Source organism: Erpetoichthys calabaricus, chromosome 9 (assembly GCF_900747795.2).
Source record: "Erpetoichthys calabaricus chromosome 9, fErpCal1.3, whole genome shotgun sequence".
Lineage (NCBI taxonomy): Eukaryota > Metazoa > Chordata > Cladistia > Polypteriformes > Polypteridae > Erpetoichthys > Erpetoichthys calabaricus.
In genome coordinates this window covers 27,943,440-27,963,028 of record NC_041402.2, presented here as the reverse complement: position 1 = coordinate 27,963,028, position 19,589 = coordinate 27,943,440, and the positions used below count along the sequence as shown (strand labels likewise).

General features: G+C 39.4%; 1 protein-coding gene across 1 annotated transcript in view; it reads left to right on the top strand.

Moving 5' to 3' along the window:
- Positions 1-19,134, top strand: part of cfap157 (cilia and flagella associated protein 157) — a 45,938-nt gene extending 26,804 nt beyond the window's left edge. Inside the window, exons 7-9 of the mRNA XM_028809197.2 lie at positions 2,905-3,089; positions 14,320-14,494; positions 18,356-19,134. Coding sequence (XP_028665030.1) covers positions 2,905-3,089; positions 14,320-14,494; positions 18,356-18,451 — 456 coding nt within the window. The 3' untranslated portion in view covers positions 18,452-19,134. The remainder of the gene's footprint in view (positions 1-2,904; positions 3,090-14,319; positions 14,495-18,355) is intronic.
- The last annotated feature ends 455 nt before the right edge of the window (positions 19,135-19,589 follow it).

Sequence of the window (19,589 nt, the reverse complement as noted above, 5' to 3'; positions counted from 1 at the left end):
AAATTGAATTGCAGAGTCAGCGGTTTCGTTTTGTGGACATGCTTGGTCCCCTTGTCTTTCAGCAGCTAAGCAAGCTTCTCTCTCGTTTCTTTCTTCTGCATTTTCGCTTTGGCGATGGAGTCTTTCTTTCTTTCTTTCTTTCTTTCTTTCTTTCTTTCTTTCTTTCTTTCTTTCTTTCTTTCTTTCTTTCTTTTTTCTTTGTACGTCTTTCTTCTTTGTACGTCTTTCTTCTTTCGTCTCGTTAACTTGGGGCCGCCTTGCTGGTTATCTCCACATTTCATGAAATCATAAGATTAGAAAATTTTCTCAGCATCACTACAAATTATGTGGGGTAAGTAACGCATTGAATAATATCATTTTTAGTAGAGTATTCCTTTAAGGGTTAGCTCAGGGGGTTCTGCTTAGGCAGGTGTGTTGTCGTTAGGTAGTTGTTTTTTTGGTTTTCTTCCCATGACATCTTCTTAATACTCATTTTCAGTTCACAAGGTACAATTCCCTGATTTTCTCCTTAATTTTTTATTCTGGTTTATGTTCTGGCTTTAGATATGGTTTTCCTAATTATGTTCCTGCAAGTATTTTTGTTACATAAACAGCCTAATAAACTCTAATAAATGATCGATCCATCTTAAAAATTCACACATTTTGGGCTTTCTCTGCCTTTTCCATTTTGTCACCAGCTGATCATAAGACAGCAGTATTGCTACTTTCAGACATTGATTTCTGCCGCTGTTATAAGTCTGTTTAGCAAAAAAACAAAAAACACAGTAGTATTCTGTTGTAACGAGTAAAGACAGCCCACCATAATTGCATATTTACTTATGTTAAGTGCATTTGCTTCCTTCGTGTATTACAATCTGCAGATTTATTTATGAATTTCAACCAGTTTTATTGCATGAAATCAAATAAAATCTCCAAAGTGAGAGGCTGATCCTATACTTGTCAGATTTTTCTTGGTGTTATGAACTAGAAGTACACAGGTCAAGTACCACCAGCTAGTCCTGGAGTTTAATTAACAGGGCACCAGGCACCCCTGGGCAGCCAGACCCCAAACTCTAGAGGCAGGCATGTAAACTGCACAGGCCCAAAAAAGAACACTGGCTTTAAACATTCAAAAAACACTTTTTAATGTCCCAGAAACATAAAAATGCCCTTCAGTGGAGAGAACCCTTAAAAACTTTTGCTTAAAGGACAAGACCAGCTAAGAATCTTTATAAATTAGGAATTCACAAAAATCAGAAAAGACAGCAGAAATGGGAAACGAGGCAAAATAAGGGAAAAGAGGTTTGTCTGACAAGGATATCAAATGCAAGTGAGTCCAAATGTGAAATTCAAAACCAAAATCCATGAAATAAAAGTGTAACACCACATAAAACAAAAAATAAAATAAAAAACAGAAAATTCAACAATCCTCACTATCCGCAGTATCATCAGCCTTTCTCCACTAATGTCAAAGATCCTCTGAGGGACTCACTGCCAGCCTGAAACCAATAGGCTGAGGGGGTTCCCTTACTAGTGATGTAATGGAGGCTCCGCCTCTTGGGGTTCCACCCACAGAAAACAGGGAATGTACCATTTAAGAACATACACACACAATACATAAATATTAAATAAATAAGAATAACAATTTTAGCAAAAATCACACATAATACATGAAAAAGAATTAAAAAATGGGAAGATAAACGTAAGCCAGGAACAAACCCTAGCTGTAATATAACACTTGGCAGCTTCCCAAATTGTGCTTAGCTGTAGGTCAGTTATTTCTGAATCTTGCAAGCAGGAAAAGACACACCATGAAATGTTGCTGTTCCTTTAGGGGGCGGTAGCTCCCTAGTTGGAATAAGTTCTTTTTGATTGCGACATTTTAAGTAACCTGAAACTATATAAATATAATGTAATAAGGCAATATCCCTCCCATAGTGATACGGTAGTAAAAATCACATAAGAGAAAATAACGTAGCTTTCTTTAATGCCGATTTACGCGGTATAACAGACGAAGGAAGCCATGACAACACTTTGTGTATAGTTTGTCATTTTTCGTTGCTGCGCTGACAGGATTTTCAGGATGTATGATGTAATCTTCCATCCGTCCATCGGCTTCAAAGTATCTGGCTGCTGTCTAAGTCTTTATATACTGTCTTCTCCAAGTGCAGGCCCTTACTTAGGTTCCAAACAAGGAAAGGAGAGGATTTGATTTCATCTCTAACATACAGAAATAGTACAATGCCCATTTTCGTAGTTGTACCTTCTCTCTTCAAATGCTTACCTAGCAGCCCCTGTGTGCTAACTTTAGCCTGGCCTATAAATGTGAGTGGATTTATAAAATAATTTTTGTACAGAGCACAGTGACATTAAACTTACATTCTTATTACAGTTGCTCAGACCCATGCGTTTGTGTGTGCCTGCAAGTGTCACTTCCTCTCTCTTGTGACTTTCTAATCCGACTCAAGCCCTTTTTCTCTGCCGGCAATCAATTTGCTCCCTTCTTCCATAGTGGCAAACAAATGTCGGTTTGAAGGTCCCCTTTTTCCCCCCAGAGACATGCAGAGAAAATCCATAGGCCTCCCAAATCTTTTAAAGCTCTGGATGAACCTCCAGCTGCTGTGTGTCCATTTCTCAATGGAGTGCCACTCTGCACCACCCTGTTTGATACTGGTAAGTGCCATTTCAACTATTTACACCATTCCCAATTGTTATAAATAGTTAGCAAAAGAAAAATCCTTTGACTAATGTCTGCTCCCTCCTTGATGTGACATATCACAGCACCTTGATATTTTGGCAGCATTTTCAATAAATCGGATTTCTTTGATCTTTAATGCCCTTTGTTCAAGAACCAAGGTATGTGTAAATTACAGTGTCGCCTTATTCTTTAAGGTTTCTTTCTTTGTTCACAAATTGTTTTAACAGGAGACATCATCCGAAGACGAGCCTCTAACAGACACTCAGGATTCTGCCATTAGAAGTCAGATGTTGCAGGCCCTCTTATCCCTGCTTGACAGTGCGGCCATGCTGGGACTAGGACCAGCCCTTAAGGAGTTCTTCTTGGATGTGCCTGATTTCATGATGCATAAAATGGAACCAGGAGGAAAAAGGTAAAGGGATGACACATTCAGGAGGGGGCTTGACATGCAGAAGTGTGTTATTTTATGTATTACTCAAAGTCCTTTCTCTTGCTTAACAACAACATTTTAGAGAAATTTCATTAGCCCAATCTCATAACCCATTTAGATGCTATTTTTCCTTAATTATGGAAGTTGCAGTCCCATAATTCTCATAAGTCCTCACAGGTGGTGCAGTGGTAGTGCTGCTGCTTTGCAGTAAGGAGACTGTGGAAGATTTTGGGTTCGCTTCCTGGTTCCTCCCTGTGTGGATAGCGCTTGGAGTACTGAGAAAAGCGCTATATAAATGTAATGAATTATTATTGCATGAAATTTGATTTGTTTTCTGATTTCATGTGGAAAAGTAGAAGTAATCCAAAGTGGAGAGGACAACCAATGATTTAAGAAATGAATTAACTGACTTCATTTATGTAACAAAATCAAGAGTTGATGGAAATCTTGATGTGGCTGAGCCACGCCTGCTTGATAGTTTTGCTTTCACATTTAATGTGGTCCACCCAGTGGCATAGCAAGGTCTGGTGGCACCCGGCGCGGAGTTTAAACTTGTCACCCCCATGTCCACCAAATATAAAATGAAATTTATTGAGAAAGCAATTTTTTATTCAATTGGTTAAGTAAAGTGGGTATAATTTTAATTATTTTGTAAACTATTTTTCATGAATACAAAAAAAAGTAAAATGCCTTTTTTATTAATCAGCCAGTTTAATGTACAATGTAAGAAATCTTTTTTCATAGTTATAGTACCTAGTGCATAACTTTATTATTATTATTATACAATTTAATGAAAACTCAATTGTTTACAAGTTTCGTTCTCTAGGCTCTAATCCAACAAACTGTACTTGAACATGATACTTAGAATCTCTTCTTTCTAACTTTTTGTTCTGCAAATTTTGAAATTGCGTCATCAAAATCGATACCTTCAGCGACACTATTGACAAAATGGCCAAGCTAGAGAGTTGTGCTTGGTGCATAGTGGATCTGAGATCATTCTTAATTAGTTTGAGTTTTGAAAAACTCCTCTCACATGATGCAACAGAAACACATAAAGTTAAGAAATATCTTAATGCTAAAGTGAGATTGGGAACAGAGTCTAAAAGTTCATATTCAACCACAAACTCTAAGAATCTTAAGGAAGTCCAACCAAGAGACTCTTCTTTTGGAACTTTGGCGGCTTTTAGAAATCTTCTTAGGTGCGGAATTTCTGTAAGGATACCATCTGCAGAAAGCACGCCAGCAAGATTACGTCAAATCGCCAATTAACCAGAATTGTGACACATGATTTCGTTGTGTGTCGCGGCTTGTATATATAGGGGCCTTAAGATAGTGGGATGGGGAAGGAGATATTGTCCGTTTGCTTGTAGAACGATCCTAAAGTAAACTTGTTTACTTTATGGTCGGTTCTAGAGCAGACAATACCTACCCACCCCACTGTCTAAAACATTTCGTGCCGACTATATTATTATGATGTTGGGTTAAAAATATCATCTTGTTGTACAGAACGACTTGGGGCGATGATATATTTTTGGCAGGGATGAGACAGTGAGTCACAGGACCGGTTGTTTGTTTACTTGAGAACCAGCACAGTTCAAAAGAAACGAGACAGAACATCCCCTCACCATACGCACCACACAATAATACTAAATCATTACAGCATCACATCGTTCACCCGCAATTTGCTGCAATGGGTAAAGCCCATGTAAATTATTTGACATGTTATTTTATGTAACAAAAAGGCGCATTAATACAAAACCGGCAATTTTTTGTCACCCCTTCAGAGCTGGTACCCGGTGCGGGCCGCACCCACCGTACCCGCCTTCCTACGCCACTGGGTCCACCATACGTTAAAAATACAAATGGACTTTTATACACTCTGGGGTCAGAGTGACACACACACACACACACACACACACACACACACACACACACACACACACATATATATATATATACAGTGGGTACGGAAAGTATTCAGACCTCCTTCAATTTTTCACTCTTTGTCATATTGCAGCCATTTGCTAAAATCATTTAAATTAATTTTTTCCCTCATTAATGTACACACAGCACCCCATATTGACAGACAAAAAAAAGAATTTTTGAAATTGTTGCAGATTTATTAAAAAAGAAAAACTGAAATATGGTTGTCTCCACACATACCGCTTAGAATTAAGGCCAAAAAGTTCTATCTTGGTCTCATCAGACCAGAGAATCTTATTTCTCACCATCTCAGAGTCCTTCAGGTGTCTTTTAGCAAACTCCATGCGGGAGTTGGCCTTAATTCTAAGCGATATGTGTGGAGACAACCAGGCACTGCTCATCGCTTGTCCAATACAGTCCCCACAGTGAAGCATGGCGGTGGCAGCATCATGCTGTGGGGGTGTTTTTCAGCTGCAGGGACAGGACGACTGGTTGCAATCGAGGGAAAGATGAATGCGGCCAAGTACAGGGATATCCTGGACAAAAACCTTCTCCAGAGTGCTAAGGACCTCAGACTGGGCCGAAGGTTTACCTTCCAACAAGACAATGACCCTAAGCACACAGCTAAAATAACGAAGGAGTGGCTTCACAACAACTCTGTGACTGTTCTTGAATGGCCCAGCCAGAGCCCTGACTTAAAACCAATTGAGCATCTCTGGAGAGACCTAAAAATGGCTGACCACCAACGTTTACCATCCAACCTGACAGAACTGGGGGGGATCTGCAAGGAGGAATGGCAGAGGATCCCCAAATCCAGGTGTGAAAAACTTGTTGCATCTTTCCCAAGAAGACTCATGGCTGTATTAGCTCAAAAGGGTGCTTCTACTAAATACTGAGTAAAGGGTCTGAATACTTAGGACCATGTGATATTTCAGTTTTTCTTTTTTAATAAATCTGCAACAATTTCAAAAATTCTTTTTTTTGTCTGTCAATATGGGGTGCTGTGTGTACATTAATGAGGGAAAAAATTAATTTAAATGATTTTAGCAAATGGCTGCAATATGACAAAGAGTGAAAAATTGAAGGGGGTCTGAATACTTTCCGTACCCACTGTATATACACTAGCTGTGTAAGCCTGTACTGCAAAAAGCCCGGGCTCCTAGAAATTATTGAAATCGTCAGGAAAAAAACCTGAAATGCAGAGTTGGCAGTTTTGTTTTGCGGACGTGCTCACCCCCCTTGTCTATCAGCGGCTAAGCGAGTTTCTCTCTCCTCGGAGGTTTAATTTTGCTAATGTGCTCACCTCGCTTGTGTATTAGCGGCCAAGCGAGTTTGTCTTTCACCTTTCTTTCAGCTTCATGCTGTAGCCTTGTACTTCCTTCTTCTTCCAACTCATTCACTTGGGGCGACTTTGCCAGCTCTTTGAGTTTTATGCTGTAGCTTCGCACTTCCAGGCTGGACAGACACACACACTTCCACACGTAGACATTATATATAATATAATGGGGTAGGACTCACTCTTGATCACACCCAATCTTCACTAATATTCACTGGGATGATCCGACCCTAGAATGCCAATCCTTTGCTTCTTTGTGGAGCTCCTGCCCAAGCTGCCCTTAACTACAATGGCTGACTGGCTCGTCCTGCCTCTCCCCTGCGATATTGTTCTTGTGGTTCTCTTTACAGTTTTCTTAGTTTATCCTCCATGGATGCAGCGTCTCGATTGCAAACTACAGAAAGCCAATTAAGACAGAATACCCTTGACGTGCTCCGTCTTGATCACCCCACCAGTTTCCCACAGCTATGCGAGCACACACACCCATGGTAACAGAGCTGGCAAATTCAATTATTTATTTATTAAAAACTGACCATCTGCTTCACCGCGAACCCACCGTATCACAATAATGCACAGTGGCACAATAACAAACAGAAAGAGTCGCCCACTTCCGTTCTGTACATCAAAATATCCGCCTCTCAAGGTCTTCTCCGAGCACTTCAGTTGGGGCTTGAAGGAGCTCCGTCAGTTCAGGCTTCCAGTCAGTAAGTGATGCCCCCTTTCGGGTAGCTGGGCTTTATGACACAGGAACTTTTAATGGAAGTTATCATTTAAGGCAGCTGTATTGGAGACTGCTTGTTCTAAATGTTTGTATCTTTGCTAGGGTGAAGTCATCCAGAAGCACTATACAACACCAGAAACATCATTTTCTGATGAAAATGTAATTTTAAGCTGTGAAAATCTATTTTGATTTTCCACATACATACGTATCCTAAAATATGTATTGAACATCATGGAATCAGAATCTGAAATTAACTTGACAGGAAATGACGATGCCAAATTGGGCACTCATTGCTAGGACATGGCACCCCGCCATGACATTGTTAGCAGAATGTTTTAAAAGCCGCCTTCCGCCACATGTACCTGGCCATCTAAGACTGGATTTACAAACAAAAACAAAACTTTTGGTTCACTTGAGCGTGTGGGTTACGACTATTTTTTCTACCCTCTGATTACAGTTTACGTCTTGTGTTTTTAACATCGTTAAATACGATTCACGTTCTCCTGCAGTGCTGTCTTGTTTTCCTTATGGCTAATGCCTTGTTGGCGACTCATTGCTAGGACCTGATGGCCCATTGCCAGGAGGTTGCGAGTCATGATGTCACTAGCGCAATATTTTAAAAGTTGCCTTCCACCACATGTACCTGGCCGTCCAAGACTGGATTTAACAACAACAAATAAAACCTTTGCATCATTTCATATTGTTAGTTTCTTAGTTTACAGAGTATGACTATTTTGCCTACGCCCTGATTACCATTTACGTCTTTTGTTTTTCAGCTCTGATTATGTGTACTGTTTTTGACTTACGACTTAACACTTTGTTCTTTGACTATGATTCTAGTTACATGTCCTGGGCTTTGTTTATTTTTATTATAGTATTCCTGATTACGGCCCCTGTGTGAATTCTGACATCTCCATTCCGTCTTCATCATCCACTCTTAAAACTGTTGTTGCCCTGTGCAAGCAGTACAAACATCTTTGTGATATGCAACATTTAGAGAGGTGCAGCAACTTCCTGGTCATCCGCCATTTCCAGCTGATAGAAATCATATTTTAGCTTAATAGCTTCCTTAGCATTAGACACAAACGTTACTTGGACTGTGAAAACCGCGCTAAAAGCGTTAGTCTCAAGTGTCACTCGGTCAACTGTGCAGATACATCTTGTGCAAGTGTTAGAACCGAGAATTACTTGAGCTGTAAAACTGCAGTCAGCGCTGCCATTCTATAGATAGATAGATAGATAGATAGATAGATACTTTATTAATCCTAAGGGGAAATTCACAATTTATGTCTGAGTGTAGGTTTTCACTAATTATGAAATATCTGCACTTTACCAATAATGAAGACTTTGATTAGAATACTCATCCAGCACCCAAAATAAAAAAAAAATTTGGGTGATATACCAGGCCATTGTAGTAAAATTTTGGAGCATTTACATTCCAGACCACAATGTCATAATTGATGAAAGTCTCATGGCTTATGAGGGCAGACTGTCATGGGTACAGTACGTCACGTCAAAAAAAGCAAAATTTGGCATAAAGCTTTATGAGCTTTGAGAATCTAGAATGGGATACATTTGGAATTCTGTCCCATACACAGGGAAAGGGGCAATGTTTTATCCGAAAGTGTTGCTATGTCATCGGTCCTGACTTTGATAGATGGTCTGCTGGATCGAGGTTACTGTGCAACCATGGACAATTTTTATACTTTGCCAGAGCTATTTGACATCTTGCTGCAAAGAAAGACTGACACATATGGGACAGTGCATCCTAACTGTCGTGGCTGCCTGAAGTCTTTGGCAGAGCTAAATTACGGCGAAGAGTGCTAGTAGCTTGGCAAAAGGGTAAAGTGGTTGCACTAAAATGAAAGGACAAGAAAGATGTTTGTCGTCTTAGTACTGTACATAATGCAGCTACAGTTACTATACAGGCAAAAAATAACAAGCAGGTTACAAAGCCTTGTGCTGTGGTCGACTACAATAGCACGATGGGCGACGTAGATCTTGTGGATTAAGAATTGACATTCTGTCTCTTTATGTGGAGGCAACAAAAGAAATACTACAGATATTTTGTTATCTGGTGGAACAGTGCATTTGGAATGCATTCGTGTTATACAAACAGCGCTGGCAAAACTGTATATCATACAAACTTTAGATGACAGCTTGTAGTACAACTCATTGCCGCACCACACTACCGCTAAAGAGATGTGGTTGACCCAGCACAATCCAGAGCATCTTATTGGTAGACATTTTATTGATTATATACCTCCAACAGGAAAATAAAAAACAACAGAATCCTACTTGTACCTGTGAAGTGTTCTGTTTAAAAACTGAAAATCCAATAAGAAACACGCCATTATTGTCTCGACTGTGACGTTGGATTGTGTCTTTCACCGTGCCTTACAATTTACCACACAAAGGACTCATTTTGAGATTAAATACTATTTTGGCATCATTAGTAGTATTATTATTACTGCTATTATTATTTTTGTTGTTATTGTTCATTTCATATTATTTTTATTCATCATTACTATTATTATTTGTATCATTATACTTTTAAGATTTAAAAAAATATAATTTTTCATGCCAAAAAGAAAGCAACGATGTCTTTTTTGGCATAAAATGCAAGGAGGTTAAATACACTTCATGACGATTATGACAATGTTGCTTCATTTATTTTAATCATATTGAACTCTTCACCGATTCCTGTACTGATTCAGTGTGAAGCAGTGAAATTTTGTATGAAATGGATCAGAAGATTAAATGTCGTCAAGAGTTTGTGGCGGGGTTATTACCAAAGAATGCAAAGAAACCAAATCAAAGGTCTAAAGGAACAAAGCAGGTTTGAATACTGGGAATGCTTTTAATTTTAAAAAGTTTTAATCCAGATGTTTTTGAGTTTTTATCCAAAACTCTGGTCCTTGAGGGATGTGAGTGCTGACCTTTATGTGGTTGATCCAGAGACGTTACACACAGTGCAGTCCCAGTGCAATCTGGGAAAAACCGACATGATAAACAAAACACTTAAGTACAGAAAATAGTGACACTCAAAATAATACAAAATGGCATCACAATCTAACGATAAATAATTGTAACTTTGTCAGAATGCCTTAGATAATAATAGTAATCCTTGGGTTCCAAAGCCCCAAAATGGAGGCACAATTACTGAACCTTCATCCAGGAAATTCAACAATAAAGTAACGAAAATGGATAATCACGACAATTCCATATGCTTTGATCTTTTTAATAATGGGTTAAGTGGGAAGAGGCTTTATGACATAATGTGGGATGAAAATCCAATAAAAATATGCAAACCGAAGTGAACAGGCATGATGTTTAGGTAGGAAAGCCAAACAAGGAGGATATAATGCTAACTTTAACATCTGCCATTACCTGTCTGTACACTTTTTCTATATAGTAGGTATGCAGAAAACATTAGTCAAGTAAAGTTGTTTAGAAATGACATATAACTAAGTAACCTTTATTATTTGCTTATGTATCAGATCATCATGGTTCTTAGATGAGGAGGAGGAGGAAGAGGAGGAGGAAGAAGAGGAAAATTACGAGGAGCAGGAAGAGAAGGAGAGGCAGTTAGAAAAAGAGGAGGAGGAGAAAGAGAAGGAGAAAGTGGGGCATAAGTGTGAGCAGAAGGAAGAGCAGAAAGAGCAAGAAAAACAGGAGGATGGTCAGCAGGAAATGGAGAAACAGCAGAAAGAACAAAAAAAGGTTGAAAGTCAGGTGGGAGAGCAGAGGGAGGTGGAGGATCAGAAAGTGGAGGAGACTGAGGTGCAGGGTCAGGTGAAGGAAGTGCACAAGGAGAAAGAGGATGACCAGAAAGAGAAGGAGGAGGAAAAGGGAAAAGAGAGGGAAAAGGAAAAAGAGAAGGAAAAAGAGAAAGAAAAGAAGGAGGAAAAGGAAAAGAAGGAGGAGGAGAAGGAAAAGGAGAAGGAAAAGAAGGAGGAGGAGAAGGAAAAAGAGAAAGAAAAGAAGGAGAAGGAAAAGGAGAAGGAAAAAGAGAAAGAAAAGAAGGAGAAGGAAAAGAAGAAGGAGGAGGTGAAGGAAAAGGTGAAGGAAAAGGAGAAGGAAAAAGATAAAGAAAAGAAGGAGGAAAAGGAAAAGAAGGAGGAGGTGAAGGAAAAGGAGAAGGAAAAGAAGGAGGAGGAGAAGGAAAAGGAAAAAGAGAAAGAAAAGAAGTTGGAAAAGGAAAAAGAGAAGGAAAAGGAGAAGGAAAAAGAGAAAGAAAAGAAGGAGGAGAAGGAAAAGAAGAAGGAGGAGGTGAAGGAAAAGGAGAAGGAAAAGGAGAAGGAAAAAGACAAAGAAAAGAAGGAGGAAAAGGAAAAGAAGGAGGAGGTGAAGGAAAAGGAGAAGGAAAAGGAGAAGGACAAGAAGGAGGAGGAGAAGGAAAAGGAGAAGGAAAAAGAGAAAGAAAAGAAGGAGGAAAAGGAAAAAGAGAAGGAGAAGGAAAAAGAGAAAGAAAAGAAGGAGGAGAAGGAAAAGAAGAAGGAGGAGGTGAAGGAAAAGGAGGAGGAGAAGGAAAAGAAGGAAAAGGAGAAGGAAAAAGAGAAAGAAAAGAAGGAGGAAAAGGAAAAAGAGAAGGAGAAGGAAAAAGAGAAAGAAAAGAAGGAGGAGAAGGAAAAGAAGAAGGAGGAGGAGAAGGAAAAGAAGGAGAAGGAGGAGGAGAAGGAAAAGAAGAAGGAAAAGCAGGAGGAGGAAAAGGAGAAGGAAAAGAAGGAGGAGGAGGCGTCTGCCTGTTAATATAGAATGTGTTTCCTTGAAGAGTTTGTTGTTTTTAAACTCAAGTGTTCTTTTGGACTATTGATATTTTACTGTCTAGGTAATTTAATCTCTTATGCTACATCTCAAACGTTTTTACATTCTCATAGATGACTGTCTAATAATCCAAATTATAAGAACATAAACTGGATTTCAAGGTTGTAGAAAAAAACGGTTATTTAATTGATAGTCTGATTGTTAAAGAATACACACTGATAAAACGCAGACCAGATTTATTCGTAAACAGAACATGTTAGGTAGACAATCATCTACTTAGTATCAACCTTCCACTGCACATTTTTGAGAGCCTTTTGTTCATTGTTATGTGTAAAAAGTGATCTTCTAAAGAGGATGATAAATGAAGCCTGGCCAGTTTTCAACAGAGAGCTGAAACAAATGGCGATTGAAAATAAGCAGTGACAGTGAAGCACATCCCTTCCCTTCTGCTTCGGGATGACTAAGTGTCTAATGTGGACACAAGCACTCCCAGTCGAACGTTTGGACACACACAGAAGTCTGCCACAGAGAAAAGACGATGCCAGGAGGCTGATCATCTTCCATCCAATGTCTGTGTACCTTTGCCCCTTTTTTTGAAACTCAGCATTCCTGGAGTGGTCAGTTGCAGATGGCACTGGTGTTTCACTTGCAGTTGAGGAGGAAGCCAACTGGGGACCTGTAAGGCGTTTGTTTCTCACACTGCAGACTCTGGTGTCCTCATCCTCCTATGCAGTTGTGTATCTCGGCCTTACCCCTTCTTTTTCTGTCCTGGTTAGATCCCGTTAGCCCTCATCACTGAAGACAGTAATAGACACCTTTGTATGAAATCCTCCATCTCTTGACAATCTGTCACATGAAATAACCTTCATTCAGCAAACAAACAATAGTTTTGTGATAAAGCTGTTCCTTTTTGGCCATTTTTGAATGCAGACCAGAACTTTAGGAGTGCCAGTACCTTGCAAAACAAATGAAAAACAGAATAACCAGTTCCTGTGGTGCTAATACAACTAGAAAAGCTTCTCTGATAACTAATTAGAATTTAAAATGGCTAAGCTAAGGGTGCTGGCCATTAGAACACTGAAGGAATGGCTGTTGCAAATGAGCTTTGTGGTCATATGTGATTTAAAAAATCAAAAATCTGTCATCTTAAGTAGCCATTAGTAGCACTAGTAATGTATTGACTGGTTTTCTTAATTAAAATTGTGTCAATTTGTATCAAAAACATGAAAATTCCTGGGTGTGTCCAAAATTGTACTGCTCTATGCAATCTGCTTGCCGTTTTTGTGCACTGCCGCATGTTCTCCTTTCTGGGGAGCTGTCCCTTTTTTGATCATTTGCTGTGGAGTCCTAACTCAATGTGTCGCTGTGTCTGCTTCAAGCCGCTTCTGAATGTAGGTTTGTCAGCTGCTGACACTGATGGGATGGCACAGACAAACAAGAACAGAGCGAGCAATCTGCCTGCAACTGTAATCTGGGCTCACGATGGGCATCAAGCTGACTTGTTCTCAACTGTGAGTTGCGTCCGCCGAGTGCAGCCTTGTCGACTCCTCTCGGTCAGTCTACACATCGGAAAACCACCTGACCAGTTAGTTGTATGGGCATACATTGCTGTATGGTACTTGGGTTAGCCTTCCAAGTTTAAATTACAATAATCAGCATAACTTTTAAAGCAGAGGAATTTTTTTTTCTCCACCTTGAATGGCATACACTTCAAAATAAACAAATAAGTTGACGTTTAAGCAGTTACCTGGATGATCGTTACTTTTTCAGGCAAGGCCTATAGGAAGTATTCAACCCTTTCATGTTTTTTTCTTATACAACATTGAATCACAGTGGATTTAATTATTTTTTTTAATATTTCTAATTAATTTAGACCACTTTGCAGAGATCTGTTTTCATTTTGACATTAAAAGAGTCTTTTTCACAAGAAAGCCAAATTAAATCCACTGGGATCCAATGTTGTATAACAAAATACGAAAACATGCAAGGATACTTTTTACAGATGCACTGTTGTAATTCTGTGTTTATTTTGGTTATTATATCTCTATAGTTTGCAGATATTTACAGAAAAGACTACTTTTCAATAAATATGCTCTTACTTTTTATATAGTTGTGTAAGAACTGTCTGTGGATATAGTAGAGTGAATGCCAGTGCAGAGTTTTTGGGTCATCAGACCTGCTAGTGAAAAGTCAACATTGTAAAAAAAATGAGGGAGCACTATACTAAAAAATTAGGAAATGAAAAAAAAAATGGACTAAAGGTTAAATAAATGGTCCTGTACATAGCGTAGTAATGTATGGTAGCCAAACAGTAATAGCATGATTTGAAATCTATTTTAATCATAAATGGGATGATTTTTGTGCTGGATCAAAGTAACGTAACTGTAATATTAGCTGCTTCTTTGGATCAAGAAGGTGTGTGTGCCTCTGTAATAGCAAAGAATAAAATTGTTTTCCATTGGCAGATCAGAAGATATTTCTGCAAATGTTAAGGCCCCGAAGCTCCTCCCACACTATAAAATGGAAGATCTAGGGCTGGTTCCCCGGCCTACCCAGCCCATTAATTTGCCAAAAGTGGACATACTTTCGAAAACTTCAAGGAATGGAATGGCTAAACATCCAACTCCTCTCCACAAACAGGTACGCTTGTTCTTTGTTTATGCTGCAGTTATGAAGTAGAAAGGTGATATTATTTTATCATACAGTGAAACCTCAATTATCCGTCATTTGATTAAGATTACACACCCTAGTGCCGACCTGTTACTGTACTACTACTGCCATGCAGTACGCTGCAAGCTGCGCACATCGGAACAACTCTCCCTTGTGCCAGTGTGTAGTTTTTTTTCCCCAGCACCACGTGTCATGTCGCATTTTGAAATTGCTGTCAATTTTAATAGCATTTTGTAGCTTTTCTTCATTGTTATGGCCGATAAACGCATGCGTGTGGGGTTGGAATTGTCATAAAAAATTGAAATTAGTTACTAAACGTATTTACGAAACGACGAAACTGCTTCAAGTATTGCTTCAGTTTATGGAGTAGGAGGAATAAAAGTGAATGATATAAAGCGTGATGCTGACAAGATTGAAAAGCATTTTGAAAATGGTAACCACTGACAGTAATGTTGTTCTGTATTAATGTTAATGTTCTTCTGTTACTGTTCTTTTTCCTTTTAAATTGTTACTTTATGTTTTGTTAACATATTGTGATGTGCGGGAGCAGAAAAGGTGGAATGAATGCTGTAAGTGATGGGACTGACTGAAGGAGCTTCTGCTCTGTAAGGGGAGGACGTGCCTCTTAGGAGATGAGTGACAGGAGAAGGAAGTTTTGAGTAGGGAGTCAGGAGACAATAAGCAGGAGTGTTTGTGCTACAGAGAAAAAAGGAACGTGAGTGGCAGGAGACAAAGTTCTTTCATTGTTGTGGAGGTGTGCTTTGTAACCCAGATAACCCAGAGTATAAGACAGGGCGCCATTTGGAATGAAGACTCCCTAGTAAAACGTAGAAAACTCCAGTATCTCTGAGTTGCATTTGCTTATTACACTGGTTATTACAATATTATATGTATTCATTAATCTTATTAATACTGTGTTATATTTTGTTAATATAGTTTTGTTTTGTAAATAAATGCGACTATTCGCTAATCTACTGTATATCATTTTTAAAGTAGCTCTTTTGTTAGCCATCTTTTTTCTTGGTCCCAACCTCTGATGGATAATCGAGGTTTTACTGTACTTATAAAATAAACTCATCCCATGTCTGATTTTGCTGATTTCTTCTCTCTGGAGCCTTCTCATTGGTGACGGCCCCCTCAATCTCAATCCACTTAAAAGATTTCCTTATACTTGATTTGCAGGAGATCAAAGTGGATCCTGTCGGGTTGGGGGGGGGGGGGGGGGGGGGGGTGTTCATACTTTTTGCTTCCTTTAATTCTTCTCAAAAATTTAAAAAAATAAAAACTTGATCACAAAATCAGATCAGGGAGCATGCCCTGTGATGGATTGGCACCCTATCCAAGACTGCTTCATGCCCTGCACCCAGCACCACTCTGAACTGTGTAAATAGGTTTGAAAATGGATGAATGGATTATTCTGAGACAGTTTGTTCATGGATGCTTAAAGCTTTCTGATACGTTCACTTAAGTGTACTGACTCAGAGTGACACAGCAAAGGTTTTTAATGATTTGGGTTAGGAGAGGAAATGTAGTCGGGAAACAAATCAGAAGTCACCAAGATTAAATTGCTAACCAAAAACTGAAGAAACAAAAGCGAGAGCAGAGTTCTAAAATTAGGAAGTTAATTATCACAAGAAGAATAACACACTAATAGAGGGATTATCGGCAAACTCACATGAGAATGTGGCCCAAAGTTCAGAATTTTAAATTCTTTGAATTAATGACATCAGATGTCGGGACCTCCATGACCACACTCTCAACAACAGGGAGCCCCATTGCAGCAGTGGGGCCCACAAAATAGCGGCACCCATAGAAAGAACAAAACAGCATTGCTGCATAATGCTATAAAATTTTTTACTTTCTCAAAATGTCTCATAGAAAGAAATGTTGTTTTCATAATCCTTGGGTCCCAAACCCCCTAAAAAGACTTACACATAACTTAAAACCGTTCAGGGGAACCACAAAAACTGCTGCTAAAAATATAAACTTTGTAAAAATATGAAAGCAAACATGAATTGTGTGAGATGATATGATGACAGTGTTTGTTTTTTAGGTGCGTTTGCATATAGTATGGAAATTAAAGCACCTATTGTGATAGCCACGTCTGTCTGTCCACATGGCACAGCTCGGCACCCAGTGGACCAAGGCAGCTGAAGTGTGGCACACTTATTTAACCTTCATGGAAATTTGTCGCGAGACAAGGCAGTAAAGCAACATTTAAAACAAGTTGACGGACATCTCACCTAGCAGTTGTTGGAATGCTTTTGGCAGACACACTTCATGTGCTCCCAGCTCTTAAAACAACGACAAGCGACAAGCAGAACACGCAGCTTGCCAGCAGATGATGCAACCGCTTCTCCTTATCATGCGTTCAGCCGCCCCCCCCTTTACAACGCGAGCAGTGCAAAGTGGCAATCGGACAGCCGCTGTACAGGCTTTTAAATGAACGACGTGCTACGTGACAAGCAGAACACGCAGCGCACCAGCAACAAGACAGCAGATGATCCAACCGCTTCTCCTTAGTGTGCGTTCAGCCCTCCCCCCCGCCCTTCACAACACGAGCAGCGTTATAGATCCTGCGAGAGAGAGGTTTAATCACGCCTAGGGCCAGAAATAAAGGACAAGTATTGTTTCTACAAAAGTTTTAAAGTAAAAATGAAAATAATGCATATGTAACAATTCCCATGAAAATAACAATCTCTTTAAATTGTTTATCCGGTAAACCAAACCTGAGCGAAGAAAACATTCTGTGCAACTTTAAAACAGTAAACTCATTTGTAGTTGGTTTTACCCTGAGATCGGTTACATTAGCTGTACACTTTGTGTTTTTTTTTTCTTTTACCCATCAGCCGGACGCTCAGATCCCCAGTCCAAGTGAGTCAAGACACTGGAGGAAATGCAAACTCAATCCACTGGTACAGAAACACACACACACACAAAACTTTTCTATCTAGAAATGCATGGAAGACAAAAGAAGTGGTGCGAGTGCAACTACTCAATAAGCATACACTGGAGTAACTCGTCTTCAGCATTTACATTACGGTATAGACGCCTCACAGCCGCATTATCTGCTCATTAATATTGTAAAGAACAGACGTTATCCACCAGCAGCTACAAGGTGTTTGAACTAATTATTCACACATGAAGGTGCAGCTCCCCTAAGTGATATAAAGATAGCATGGGGTTCGAAGGGGAACTACAGTTTATATATGGGCTAAAGATCAGAGCCATGGGGTGCAGAACAAGGACCACACCACGGTGTGTGAAGAGCTGAGTGCCGCAGCCAGCAAGGATGGAGCAGAACTGTAGCCTGGGCCGCTAAAACAGCTGCTTAGTGGTATAACACATGACAAGGAGTCGGGGTTACAGCCTGAAGGGCCGCTTTTTCTTCTGTGCATTTTGAGACCGAGATTAAAATCTTTAAATGACACCTTTTAGTGTTCCTGTTATTCAATAAATCAGTTCCTTTCCAGGTTCTTAGTTAATTTACTGTAGATAGCTTTACTGAACAACATTTATTTCTATAGCACATTTTCATACAAACAATTTAGCTCAAAGTGCTTTACATGATGAAGAAAGAGAAAAAAGACAAACTAAATAATTAAAATTAATTACTGTGTTTTAACTAATGGCTACATGGGGAACTTATGAAAGTGACTGAGCCACCACACGCCATCTGTGCTCCATTTTTAACTACATGACATTGTAAACAAAAATGTGAAGGAACTAAACAATGAAAAATGTGCCAACTTTCATATCAGTTAATTAAGTCTTAAATGTTGGGCCATGCGTTTTCTAACTTTTTATGTTTTATTTTGTTTTTTGTTCCAGCAAGCTGCTCTTTCAGACAAGTCTCTTGAAGGAAGGCCTGCAAGTTTCTTGCCACAGATCAAAATGACGCTTACATCTTCTACAGCACAGACCTGAGAGAAACACTGGAAGAAATGCACATGCCAGTCATACCCAGAGAAGGACTCCTGTATGCTCATCACACCCTGAGGAAAAAAGGCAGTTATGCCCAGACTCTCCTGTACTGTACACCATCATACTTCAACAATGACTCCTGTGTGCCAATTACATACAGAAAAAGAGACGTCTGCCTGTTATGAGACATGAATGTCCACACAAAGACTCCTGCATGCCCCTTAAACACTAAGACTCATGTGTGCCCATTATACTATATTCAATCAGTACAAAATTATATTTTTATTCCAAATGTTTTGTGTAACATTAAAATGATTAAGACCTCCAAAGTACATCATTGGCCCCATAAGTCAGTAAAGCCAACACAAACCAATACAAATGTCCAACGCATACAGCAGTGAGGCGAATACACAAGAAAGCCCATCTTGGCTCCCCAGTAACTTAACAGATGCTGTTTTAACCGTTTTGCATATATGTGACTGAACAGACATTGGCTGGCATGGCGACACGACTGCTACAGCTACGTCATCATAGCAGTCAATTCATCTTTGGCTGCATGTTCTCTCAGTATCGGGGGAACCTCATTTTCTTCCTACATCCATAACACATGATGTGATGTTGTTTTCTTTTCTTTTCTTGGAGTGTATCCATTTCTGTGCTCTTCAATAAACTAGTGTGCCATTCAAGGTGTGTTCCTTCTCTGTGTCTGATGCCACCAACCTTAATGAACAAGTATCACCAAATATCATTTTAGAGTTTAGATCATGTCTATTTTTCAGCATAAGCCTCTTTTGTGGAAATTACATTTTAGTGCAATCAATTAGAACAACACCAATGTAAAGATTATGACAAATACATTCAAATTATACAGGGTGGTGCACAGTAGGTAAGGAGCCACACCCTGGTTTTAGGGGCAGCAGACATAGCTGAGTGAAGCTAACGGGAAAGCCACTGCAGATTTTGTTAGCCTCTGGAGAGAAGACATACTGAATTCAGTGGAAGAGCATATTTCAATACTGTGGCAGATAGATAGACAGATGAAAGGCACTATATATCAGATAGTTTGAAAGGCACTATATAATAGATGGAACTTTGTTTATCCCCAGAGGGAAATTTGGCTTTTCACAGAAGCTCTTTACAT